The 12,539-nt window shown below is 39.5% G+C and overlaps 1 protein-coding gene across 5 annotated transcripts in view; it reads right to left on the bottom strand.

Annotated features, from left to right (window-relative positions):
• MAP7 (microtubule associated protein 7) overlaps positions 1-12,539 on the bottom strand; it is a 102,377-nt gene that overhangs the window by 38,288 nt on the left and 51,550 nt on the right. For all 5 annotated transcript variants that reach the window (XM_021389928.1, XM_021389926.1, XM_021389924.1 and 2 more), the window contains 2 exons: positions 9,658-9,726; positions 4,573-4,650 (listed from right to left, as the gene is read on the bottom strand). In XM_021389928.1, coding sequence (XP_021245603.1) covers positions 4,573-4,650; positions 9,658-9,726 — 147 coding nt within the window. The remainder of the gene's footprint in view (positions 1-4,572; positions 4,651-9,657; positions 9,727-12,539) is intronic.

The following is a 12,539-nucleotide window of genomic DNA, read 5'->3' as shown; positions in this document are numbered from 1 at the left end:
CCAAGCACAGCCAGTCAGCCTGACACATGGGTTCAAAGCAAAGAAGGCATTGTGCCGGCTGGAGCCAAGACAAGCGTGACAGCTCCACTCACTCCACTCCAACAATGGCCCCATCTGACAACTAACACCCTTACCTTCCACTGCCCCTCTGCCACTCCCAACTCTCATGACCCAAGAGGGTTGGTCTCACGGAGATGTGATATTTGTACCTTAAAGGATAGATGTCAGTTTAGTGCACAGATACTATGGGACAGAGTGCAAGCAGAAACAGCGCAGAATGAAAACACGGGTACTGGAAGAATTATTTATGGAATTAAGTAATGATTATCTTAACAATCTTTTAAAGGTACATGCATATCAACAAATAATAGACTACCACATGGTCAGGGGAATAAAATAGTTGAAGTAATTGCTTTGCAGCCATGCTTCATTTCTGCCCACACAAGAAAACAAGTCTAGGAGAATATAAAGCTGAAAGGAAATCCAAAAATCAATACAGCTTGTTAGTCATGGACAATATGAGTCACATATAGAAAAAGGCAAAGCATTCAACTTTTGGAAGTTTAAGGTTGACATCTGAAGACAAATGCATACTCTATAATAAAGAAATTAAAAATAAAATAAAATAAAAATTCTTTATTCTCAATGGATGCTATTTCAGTTGATTTTTCTATCTCTCTGTGTGCTTTCCACATTTTCTAATGAAAGTTCCAGCAGTGAATATGAATATACTAAGGTGAAAGGAGCATTTATTTAGTAGCCTGTTTATTCTTTTTGATTAGGTAGCATAACACGATCCTCAGATAATGCTAGTGCCACTGCACATTTGTGGACAACAAAAATGACAGCACTTATCTTTTCTATTCTCTTAACTCTCATTAAAAAGAAAAGAGGTACTCAGATACCCAAGTGTGGTTAACACTGCTAAAATACTGCCAGACTCACAAGTGCAGAGCACATTGGCCCACTACACACTGACCCATTACACAACAGCGAAAGCCACACATACAGTACAGCAAAAGTAAAAAAAAAAAAAATTGAGGTAGAGAGAAAGCAGAAGCAGAAAAAGTTGAGTTTAATAAAGAAACACAGTAGCTATTAAACTGGTTCTGCATTTGTTACAAACAGAAGGGTGTGAACAGGTTAATTTTCATGAGAAGACAAATAATGCGACTTCCTTCTGTTCAAGGTATCAAAATTATGAAACAAACTTCTTCAGATCCCTACCATCACTTTACAGAAGGCAATACTCCATTTTGGGGAACAATTTATCTTGATGTATAACGAAGTCTCAACTTCTGCTTAAAAAGGCAGGTTTGCTAAACTTGGCAGATACCCTGAATAAAAAAAGATGAATTAAGTTTAAATCCCACTTCTAATTCTATAGAAATAAAACACCCTGCCTTCATGTGACTTACTGTTGCATGGCAAACGTCCCAGAATTAACAAAATCCAACTCTACTAATTTCAGCAAGACCCACATTTATATAACAACATTATGTAACTTGAAATTTATTTAACGTGGACAGCATTGATGTTTCTTTGCTTTGGTTCACATGACATGAGTGACTGATTATCTAGGTTCTGCAATGAAAAAAGTGAAGCTTGCATGCTATTGTAAAAATCACTCCTTCGCTGTTCTAGAGCACAAATCTCAAGAGACAGCTCCTAAATCACATCAGCAGACAAATACACAGATGACAGCACAACACATTTTACAATTTTTTTGTTAGTTTTAGCTAATTCTTCATGCAAGGACACACAAGAGACTCGCACATCACAGGGACGTGCAGAACTCTCGCTTTTAGGAATGAAAGTTTCCACATCAATTTATTTTAAAAAACCCTATGTTTTCATGTTGCTGTTATGTCACACAAAATGAAATGTTTCTCATCAGAAGTAACATCATTTCATCAACAGATGTTTATTTGTCAGCAGCTAGGAGATTAGGGTTCAGTAAAACCAAAGGAAAGCATATCTCTCTGCACTGCAGCAGAGCTGTAGTCACAATACAAGGAACAAACTTGAAAAAAAAAATAATTCAAGACATGGAAGCATCCTCCATGACAAATTAATTAAAATGAACAAGTAACTTCCATTTGCTCTGGATACTGGAGGGTCTAAGCCTATGAATCCCACCGATCTCAATTCCAGAAGCAGGTTTTTAGGAATAAGCAAACATTACATCATGTTACCTCCTTAACAAAGCCAGAACCAAAGATTTACCCTTCCCTGAAAAAAAACAAACAACTCTAGTAATTCATGCGTGGCTAGTACAAAGTTAAAACGTGTTGCTAAGGAAGTATGTTACTGTTAGTAAAACCTAGACAGCAATAAACCAGAGCCCTCCAGATTTGAAAAAAGAAGTATAATTCTAGCTAGAGTTACAATACAGTTTTATGAAATTACTGAATCTAAAAAATAGGAATAAAGACTTTGTTTTCTCAAGAAACATCACTCAAAATAGTGCTGTTAAAATTTCTATTTTATCCCAGGCCATGTGACTGGTGGCAGTTTAATACAAGACTTTGGCAGTAAGTGGTGAGGAAGGGTCTAAACAGCGTTTGTGCAACGCATCCCATTGTGAAATGTTACTTTTGCTTGTTCAACTATGCAGTGCTTTTTGCAATATTTCAAAGGACGCTACTGACTGGGAAAAGGGAATCACACTGACACAAGAATGAAAAAGAATGACATCTGAAGAGCATTGTACCACAGTGTTAAGAGTTCTCTTCTTTCTATGCATATATTTTAGGGGACACACACACACACACAAAAAAAAAAAAACAACACTACCCAATAACCCACATATTTCAAGGTTGTATATGCCTTCAAAAAGGGCTCAAGCCACAATCCATTAAATTTTGACTGGATACAAGAAAAAAGATTTTACAGTATGAGTGGTGAAGAACAGGTTGCCCAGCAAGTTGGTGGATGCCCTGTCCCTGGAGACATTCAAGGTCAGGCTGGAGGGGCTCTGAGCAACCTGATCTAGCTGTAGGTGTCCCTGTTCATTGCAGGGGAGCTGGACCAGATGGTCTTTTAAGGTCCCTTCCAACTCAAATGATTCTATGAAATAGAGGAAGGTGAGTCTCTTATGGCTGTTCCCATAGTGGCAAACTCAGCATTAAAAAAAGAAAACCACAAAATCAAAACAACAACACACGACTGCCTTACAGAGAATCATCATTACCTACTTCATTTGGGCTGACTCAGTGTGGTTATGCATGTATACACTACATGAGAACAGCTTTCCTCCCCCTATGGTGCTGATCAGTTTGAAGAGACTGAAAAAAACACATTTGAATTTCCCACTGAATGCAACATCAAATATTTGACTTGTAATATGGAAATATTCTCCCAGTCGCACAGCTACTGCTATGCAATGCAAGGGCAGCAGTCTCTTTTCCTCCTCCCAGAGAGTGGTCGGGCACTGGAACAGGCTGCCCAGAGAGGTGGCAGAGTCACTGTCCCTGAAGGTGTCGATGAAACATTTAGATGTTGTACTGAGGGACATGGTTTAGTGGGAAATATTGGTGATAGGTAGACAGCTGGACTGAATGATCTTGGAGGTCTTTCCCAACCTTGCTGATGCTATGATTCTATGAAACAGGATCTAACATAGACAACATCAACTAAGCTTAAGGTAACAGGTTTGTGGAAAGGTCTCAGCACCTAGTTATTTCTATTGCCAAAAGAAAAAATCCAATAGCAGTTCTTCTGAGAGTCTGACCCCTGCACACACTAGTACACATTAACAGAGAAAGTAGATGTTCTAAAGAATAGCCAGAGTTTCTCTGGAGCATTAAGTAACCCTTCATCTTCTTTTCTTACTCTGTGGCTTTCCTGGAGTTGCTTCTAGCTCACATTAGATGCACAGCTAAGGAAAGAATGCAAGGAGCAGTCAAGACTCAAGTTGCTATGTGAACTCGTGAGCATTACTACTTGTAAGGATGACTAAGAACATAAGATCTTGACAAGTAACTGTTCTATATATATTTCCTTGCAACACCATTAAGTCAGTGCATTAAGTGGTGTGACTAATTTCTGTCCCTGTTTATTTTTCTCATACAGCATAGGAAATTCTGTGGCAGAATAGTCTGGGTTGGTTAATAGTGCATGATAGGAAGATAATAATAATGAAAAGCAATTTGCACCTCGAACAGGCTCTGAGATAGTGGAGCTGACTCTCCAGGACCCAGAGACCTCTCTGGCCCAGAGAAAGTTGACCTCAGCCTACAAGAACCTCGTCCTCATCGAGGAAGCACAGATGCAGGCTGGGCAGAGAATGGCTTGAGAGCAGCCCTGAGGAGGAGGATTTGGGGGTGCTGGTGATGAAAAACTCAACATGAGCCATCAATGTAGGCTTGCAGCCCAGAAGGCCAACCGTATCCTGGGTTGCATCAAGAGAAGCATGACCAGCAGGTTGAGGGAGGTGATTCTGCACACTCATGCAAAGGTGATATTTTATATAGTACTGAGCACATCTGTTTGACACATATTCAAGGTTTACTTCACAGAAAAAAAAAAAATATCCAAATTTATATAGAAATGATATAGAGGAGGGCTTACCTAGTTGTTTTTCTCGTTCTTCTCTCCTTTCTCTAGCAAGCCGCTGCCTGTCATCAACCTTCAGTATTGGCAGATGGTCTGCAAATGGAAGGGGGGAAATATTAATCACATAGCACAAAATCGAGTAGCAATATAAGAAAGCTCCTAGGGGAATGACCACTGAACAGGTCTAATTATTCTACTTTCAAGATGGAGCACATTTCCACAAATCCCTCATATGAAAAAATAAGGAACAACTTAAAAAGTATGAATGTATTCTATTTATTAAGATGTAAAACACGGCCCCAAATGAATTAAGTTGTAACTCTGAATATTCCAAGCAAAAGTACTACCTTTGAAAACCCATGAGGAAGCTGCTTGTTTTTTGTTGTTTTTTTTTTTTTTCTTTCCACAGCCTGTAACAATCTGGTTTCTTCAGAGCTCTCTAATTATTGTATATTATTCCACACTTCTCTCCAAAAATGCATCCACAGGAAATTCTCCAATTCTAAATTACAACACAGCATCCTCTTCCCACCAGTACTGCTTCAAAAAAACAAGCCAGTCCTATTTCACAAGGTTGAAGAAGCTCAGTACACATGCAAAGCAGGTTGAATCAAACACTATAGCAGTTCTGGTTGAACTTCTGAAGAGTAAGAATCAAGATAGCATGATACTGATCTCCTACTGATACTGCGTGCATGTGTTAAAAGCTATGGCAGACCCACTAAGACAGCACATCACATACATGGAATGATATAATAACAGCAAAGAAAGAGACAGTTTCCTCAGCTATATTTTGAAGTTTCGAGTTAGTAATGCAATTTCTTTAAAAATACCTGCCACTGGATCACAGTGGTAACATCAAGGATAATATGAATAAATCTGTGTCAGAGCCTAGGCTTAACTAAAAATTCAGGCTTGGCTGGAAAAATATTACTTGGTGAGTGTGACAAAATGAGTTATCTAGAAAACAACAAAATGCTAAACAGCTAACATCACACTTCCAGTCTCAGCAGTGGAGCCAAAGACCAAATGGGAACAAAATCTTAGTTACCGATTCATCCCAGCATGCTGCCAAAACTAATTTCCTATTCATCTTCAGCCTATTCTGTACACTTGGAAAGCTGTTGATTTTATGCTTTTTCACTAACACTGAGAAAGTCTGCTTTGAACAAAAAATAACCAACCAAAACAGCCACACAAAAAATAGAGAAGTTTTCAGTGTATAATGAAATGGCTTGATTTATTCTAATACTGATGGGAATTCAAATCTTCTAATATTTCATTTTAAAGTGAAGAACTGCATAGAACTTCCTATCACTGTAGAAATGTACAAAAAATATTTATAACAAATAAGTTTTTCAATGTGAATACAAATAAGCAATCTGTACAAACATGCCAAGTCCATCTATTTGTGTGCATAGGCTGCATATCAAAGAAAAAAGTTACTAGCAAAACTATGTTATAAAAATGAGGTTAGAAAAAAAAAGTATTTGTAAAATAAATCCCTGAAGTAAGGATGTGTTAGACTGATTTTGTTGATGTGTTACACTGATGTAGCTACTTGAATTAGACAGAAGTCAGTACTGTGCATTTCATACTCGAACAGAATTTTCTGCATCAGGATGACAAGTCTTCTTGCATGGAAGAATCCACAGATAGCTAGTTTCAGTTTAGTTGCTTTTAAATTCTCTTTGGTGAGAAACTACCACCTCAGCAACGGTCAGAGAATATAGCCTCAACTAATGGTGTTAGTTTCGATGCAAAGAGCAGCAGGGAAAAATCCCAGTGGATCTTTCCTGCTCTTACCCAGAGTTGGTAGGAAGACAAACACTTAAACATTATATCCCCAACGAAAGGTACAAAAAATGAACAAGTCGCCAACAAAGTGAAAGATAATCCATCACCCAGTTACAGATGAAACCTTCAAAGCTGGTTAAACAGCACACAGTGCTCCCATTTAGGTAAATACTGCCCGTGGACAGATTTGTCCAATGTACAGTGCAAAGTCACACTTGGTTGATATTAAGAAGCGCACTGGCTTGTACGCAGCCTCTTCAGCATGCAGATGCAGGTGAAAAGGGTAATAATATTCCTTCTCTCTTGTGGCTGGCACACAGAAGTCACAGAATGTGAACTTCTGCAGCATCAGTAATTAGTGCTAGTGGAATAGTGCACACCCAATATGAATTTTCCAAGAAAACAAGGATTCCCTTGAAGGGCTGTCACTGTAACATCAAGCTGTCAGAGAATGATGAGACACTAGGGAATAATGCAAAACACTGTTTCTTTCAAGATGTACCATCTCTCTTCCTTTTTTTTCCTACTTTCTTGAGAGGAGAGACTTCCCTATCAAGGGAGAAGAAACAAGTCTTCAAAGAGGCAGGAAGGTTATGTGGACAGGCAAACTGAAAAGGTCTCCCGTAAGAATTCCTAATTATAAGCAATAGGAGGAATAAAATACATTTTTAAAACTGCCCTCTGACATTCTGTTTGAAGACATCCAATTATTTTTTCTGTATCACACACCTGATGGTACTCACACACGCAGCCTCTCCCAGAACAATCACGAAATTCACATTAAGTTGAAGGTTATGCAGAATATAAGCATGTATTCAACAACAAGCTTGGGGTTTTTTTTGTTGTTCATTTTTCTTTAATATATATATATATATATATATTTGGGTGCACAAAGGAGAAAATTAATATTGGCACAAGGATGTGCAAAGCCTTAGAGACGATGCTCCAGGAGGACCAAAATGCTGCTGTAACAAGTTGCAGTCTGGGTATGATGCAATGCATGTAAACTCATGCTCAGAAACCTGATCTACTACACCTAAATAGCTTTGTAATAAGCAGAGGTATAAGACAGAACATAAGAAAGCTTAACATTATGCCCGAGAGATATGTTTGGAGATTAAATAAGCCATAGTTCTACTAAGAAGAAATAAATTTTGTACCTACTGCTGGAAACTAAACATCAAAACTACATGTCCAAATGGTGGAATGGTGTTTTCCATGAACTCATGGCATCTACTGTGAATTTTTACCATTCTGCTTAAGGAGCTTAGAAGTCACTAATAGTGGGGTGGGGGGGTTTCAGAAATTCAGTAATGAAACAGGTTTTTTTTGGTCCTTATTCATAGTAAGAAAAGGAAAATGCAAACTTTTCAAAGCTTCTATGTAAGGAATACTGAACTCTTAAGCACAGTTGGCATTTGTAGAAATCAGTAACTTAGAAAAATCCCAATCTAGTTGGCATATGTAATTATTACATATGGCAGTTTCCCCAGCTTTGGGATCAGTCAGCTGCAGTCAGTGGGACTTGAGAAGTACCTCAGCCTTCTACCATTCTTCACATCCACCTCCAATCCTCTCAGTCTACTCTAACAAATCACAGAATGATAGAATGGCTTGCATTGGAAGGGACCACAAGGATCTTAAAGGTCCAACCCCCTGCCGCAGCCAGGGCTGCCAACCTTCACATCTAATACTAGGCCAGGCTGCCCAGGACCCCATCCAACCTGGCCTTGAACACCTCCAGGCACGGGGCATCCACAACCTCTCTGGCCAGCCTGTTCCAGCAAATGGCTATTTCCTTTCTGTCCCTGACTCCTAGGGTTCCGATTTCTTGCACTAATGAAAATAAAATGGTCAGAGTGGAAAATAACAGCCAGTTTGTACGCTAGTTCACAGGGGAGCTGCTGGGAGAAATATGTAAGCCACAGCATTCTTTGAAAAGATGTGTGCTTGGATCTCAATAACTCTTCCCCCTGCCTAGATCCATTTACACTCCCACACACTCATTTAGAGCTGCCTGCGTTTCCCTTGGTCTCCAAATATTTGTTGAGCCTGCAGACACCTTCTAGACAATAACTTTGTTTGTAATGACAGCTGTCACTCCTGCTGCAGACAGTCTGTTTTTTAACTGAAACAATGTTTGACACAAAATTTGTATGCAGCCTCAAGAAAAATACAGCTCAGGAATCCTCTCTTCTGCACAGGGTCTCTCATCAGAGAAGTGCAGAGCTGAACACTCCTTTTAGGGATCCTGTATTCCCTTCTACACTGCAGCACAGATGGAGGGAGCATGGGAGCAGCCAGGACACCTGCCTGAGAACTGAAGGACTGAGATTAAACTACTGTAGGACAAAGCATACACTGAACACTGTCCAACTCTTTTTTTGTCATAAAAATGGGTCATGTTATCACTGTTCTCTTCCCCTCATCCTCCCACCTGACTGAGAGCCACCAGGAATACTGAGCCATGTGCTGCACCCAGTGCTGTCCCTGTTTGGCTGTCAGATGGCACTGGGACTGCTTCCCCAAGGGACAGAGCCCAAAGGCATCCAGCTGTGGCACAGCGGAGCCTCTGCACAAAGCAGCCACTGAGCTGCCGGACTGCCCAGGAGCTGAAACGGGGCTGCTTACCGTGCACTGAGCCTGCAGCAACACAACACCTGCGTGTTCTCAGTATTATTCATGGAACATTTTAAGCTTGGGAGCCTGAGATCTAGTACAGGCAGAATTTAGATATCTGAGTGATCTTCTGGATCTTGGTCTAAGCACCTAAGTGCAACAGACTCGTGGCATTAAGGACTACATTAAGCATTTTTGTACAGAGACTGTTAACCGTGTAAGTCCAGCATTAGTGAACAGTGAGTTAAATTCACACAGTATACCAGTCAGGCAGGGTCAAGTAATGGCACACATCTGCTTACTGCACAGGGTATATTACAGAATATGGCTTACATTGTGGTAAGTGAAGAAACGTCTAAACAGAAGCATGTTCATATAAAGCTACAAATCCTTGTCTACAGTAGATAATACTAGTACAAGCACAAATGCAAGTACAGTGGCTTCTGCAATCTCATCTCACTTTGCAACCCTTATTCTTAAACAGACGTAGATTTTATTAGTTTTGCTTCATTGTGAGCAGAGACTCCAGCCTAACAAAATACAGTCACTGGTACTAGTTTTGACTGAAATATTAAGAGAGGTTTAGAAACATGAAATGTCTTAAAAATTCATAGGAAGACATCTGTTTTTAATATACCATTGAGACAAACAGCTTTACAATGTGAAACATGAAGAGTGGCATACCTGGTTTAGTTCCGGTATTGCTTTGTCCTGAAGTGACTTTCTTATCTTGTATTTTAGAACCTTCAGCTGCTAAAATAAGGGAAAAAAAAAAGAAAAATTATGTAATTAACCATATTTCTAGACAACAGCTCTCATCTTTTCTCAGGGACTCTTTGGAAACCACTACATCCAAAGAACAGCAGCCTTTTTAGATTTTATTATAAAAATTTCCCTTTGAGGAAGCTGGATTAAACAGACTGACAAAAAAAGTTAGAATAACAGAATCAAACTGCAGGCCAACCTGGGAGAACCAAACATCTTGCAATGTAGCAGTACAAAAATGGCTGCTAAGGGTGACTTGTATATCCAAGGTTTCTAAAGGTGTGGTACAAGATGCTGGTAAAAGCTTCACAGACTTCACAAATTACAGATGCACCCATTATCCAGAATTGAAAAGAGGACAATTTATGCCTTGAATGAAATCTCACAGAGGAAAGATTTCTATTATTTTTAATAGACTTTTGATCAGGCCCTAGAAAGAGATTGTTCTGGGGCTATGAATGCCCTTTTAGTGATCCTTTATAGCGGAAAACCAAAAGATTCATTATAATACTTCAAATTGCAACCATATCCTTGGCTCAGCATCTACTTAATTAAAAGCCAAGCCAGGAAATTAGGTGTCATGATTTTCTCAGTTTACAATTCATCTTCATCTCCAGGAGCTCAGCTGCACAACACTGCATTCTGGGATGAGCGTAAAGACAGACTGTAATAATGCTAAAAACCCTCCACAAACAGCTTGGAAATGCTTGGAAGCAAGGATAAAAAGAAAGCTATATTGATATAGATGAAGGGATGAAAAAAAAAAAAAAAGTTGTTTTAAATGGAAATTTCACCAGGAATGAGTTGGACAAAACTGCTTTAAAAAAAAAAAAAAACAAGCATTCCTGTATTAGCTCCACTCTAGAAAATAATCACTTTTTTTTTTTTTTTCCAGCATACTCCAAGCAATTTCCTCTACACTCCAGCCTTAGCATCTCAGTGGGTTTATTACCCACACGGCCTGAGAAAGTCTTTGTTTCTCCTTTATCTCCTTCTACAGGAATATTTCAGGATGAACATGAAGTATAAAAGATAGCACACGGAACCTGCATCAGCTCTTACTTTGTCTTTCTTGGAGGGCAGGCAGGAGAAGGAAATAGAAAAAGCTTTGATCAAATGTTCATTGTTCAAAAGTAATGTTTTGTTGATATCAGCATTCAAAAATCACATCATCTTACCAAAATCACGTGTGAAATTTTAAATTGTAAGAAAAAAAGACAATCCTCTTTGATATTGGAAGGAATAACTATATTAAGTTTCTTCTGATTAACTGAAGAAACTACAGTTGGACCTAACAAATATGGATTCCAAGTCAGAATGAGAATTGGCCTAACGTGATTTAGTACTTCGTCACTTCAAAGATCTCATACAAAGAATTCAGTCTACCCATAAGTGTACTGACTTTTGGGAGATAATCTGAGCAACAGCAAACACTTGCATTTTCAAACTTCCTAGGATCTGCTACGATCAAAACCCACTCTTTTTTCCTTTCAGTGTTCCAAATGGGCGCAACTAAACCTAACTGTCATGTAAACTTGTTTATTCAACAATATAAAAGCTGGACCCTCTCGCAGTGAAGTTGGAGACCTCACCTACGAGTGGATGCACTGTGTAGGACCTCCCGACTGCCAGGAAAGGCTCTCCAAATCCTTGCTGCAACCAGGACTCCGCAGGGACTGCAGATCTGGATGATGGTCAAGTATTAGGGCAATTGGTGATGTATCTTTCTTAATCACTATCGCTATCCTCATGTAGTAATGGTTAGGTGCATTGCCTTATTCTGTTTTGTTGTTGCTGTATCGTTTCACTTATTATTTCACTGCTTTAAACTTAAGTAAAGGTAAGTGCACTTCTTTAACTTGGTGTCTGTGACCTTTGTGCTGATCCTACCCACTGGGAAAACAGCATCCACCAAAGAACAGCGCCCTAGTGAGCACCTGAAATGGAGAACTGGGGAGGGCTGCACCAACAGGAAAGACCACATGCACGCAAGTTAGACCAAGGCATGCAGACAGCCACATTTTAGCTCCAGGTAAAAAGTACATTGAGTAATGAAATGGAAATACAGCCTTCCACTGTTTGTTCTATTTCCATGACTGTGATGCAATAGCAGTGAAAAACAGCCAAGAAAAACACATAGCTAGGACAGAGAAAGAGAAACTAAAAAGAAAGAGAGAAAAAATAATCCAGGTTTTCTGTCCCTGCCTCTTGACAGCTAATCCCCTAGTTAGATAGATCAGCTACTTCACTATATGAGAGAGCCAGAGTTCACACTGGGAGATGGAGAAGGCACTTGTAGTGACAACTGGAACAAGCTAGTGCCTTAGTCAGAAATTGTTGCCAATACACAGCAGAAAAAATCAAGCATTAAAAAGAAAATTCACTCAATTACTTCCTTGCAAACTTGCTCCCCAAAACAAACCAAAACCACTGTTTTGTTCCCATGCTTACTTAATGTGGCATCTTATGCCTGATATGCATAACACAAAAAGCCATTGCTGGAACTAGTCAGAATTAAGCAGGGAACAGACAAACCCTCTTGTAAGCAGTACTGATGAAGTGGGGCTACTCTAGGCAGTTTTATCCAGCCCCTCAACAGCAGCTGGCTGGCATGCCAACGAAAGTTGAAGTACCGCTGTATTGGGTGAGGTGTATTCCAAGGGCAGGGACAGGTCAGGGCTGACAAAACCTGCTAGCTTGAATACTGAACCATGTTAGCACTTAACTCCTCAATATCTGTCTGAGCACCCGGCTGTTCTGTTTGAAAGCAATGGCACTGAGATTTAAGACTAAAGAACTGA

Source organism: Numida meleagris, chromosome 3, assembly GCF_002078875.1.
Source record: "Numida meleagris isolate 19003 breed g44 Domestic line chromosome 3, NumMel1.0, whole genome shotgun sequence".
In the NCBI taxonomy this organism is placed as follows: domain Eukaryota; kingdom Metazoa; phylum Chordata; class Aves; order Galliformes; family Numididae; genus Numida; species Numida meleagris.
Note: the sequence above shows the minus strand (reverse complement) of the source record. Positions and strands in the feature narration are given on the sequence as shown.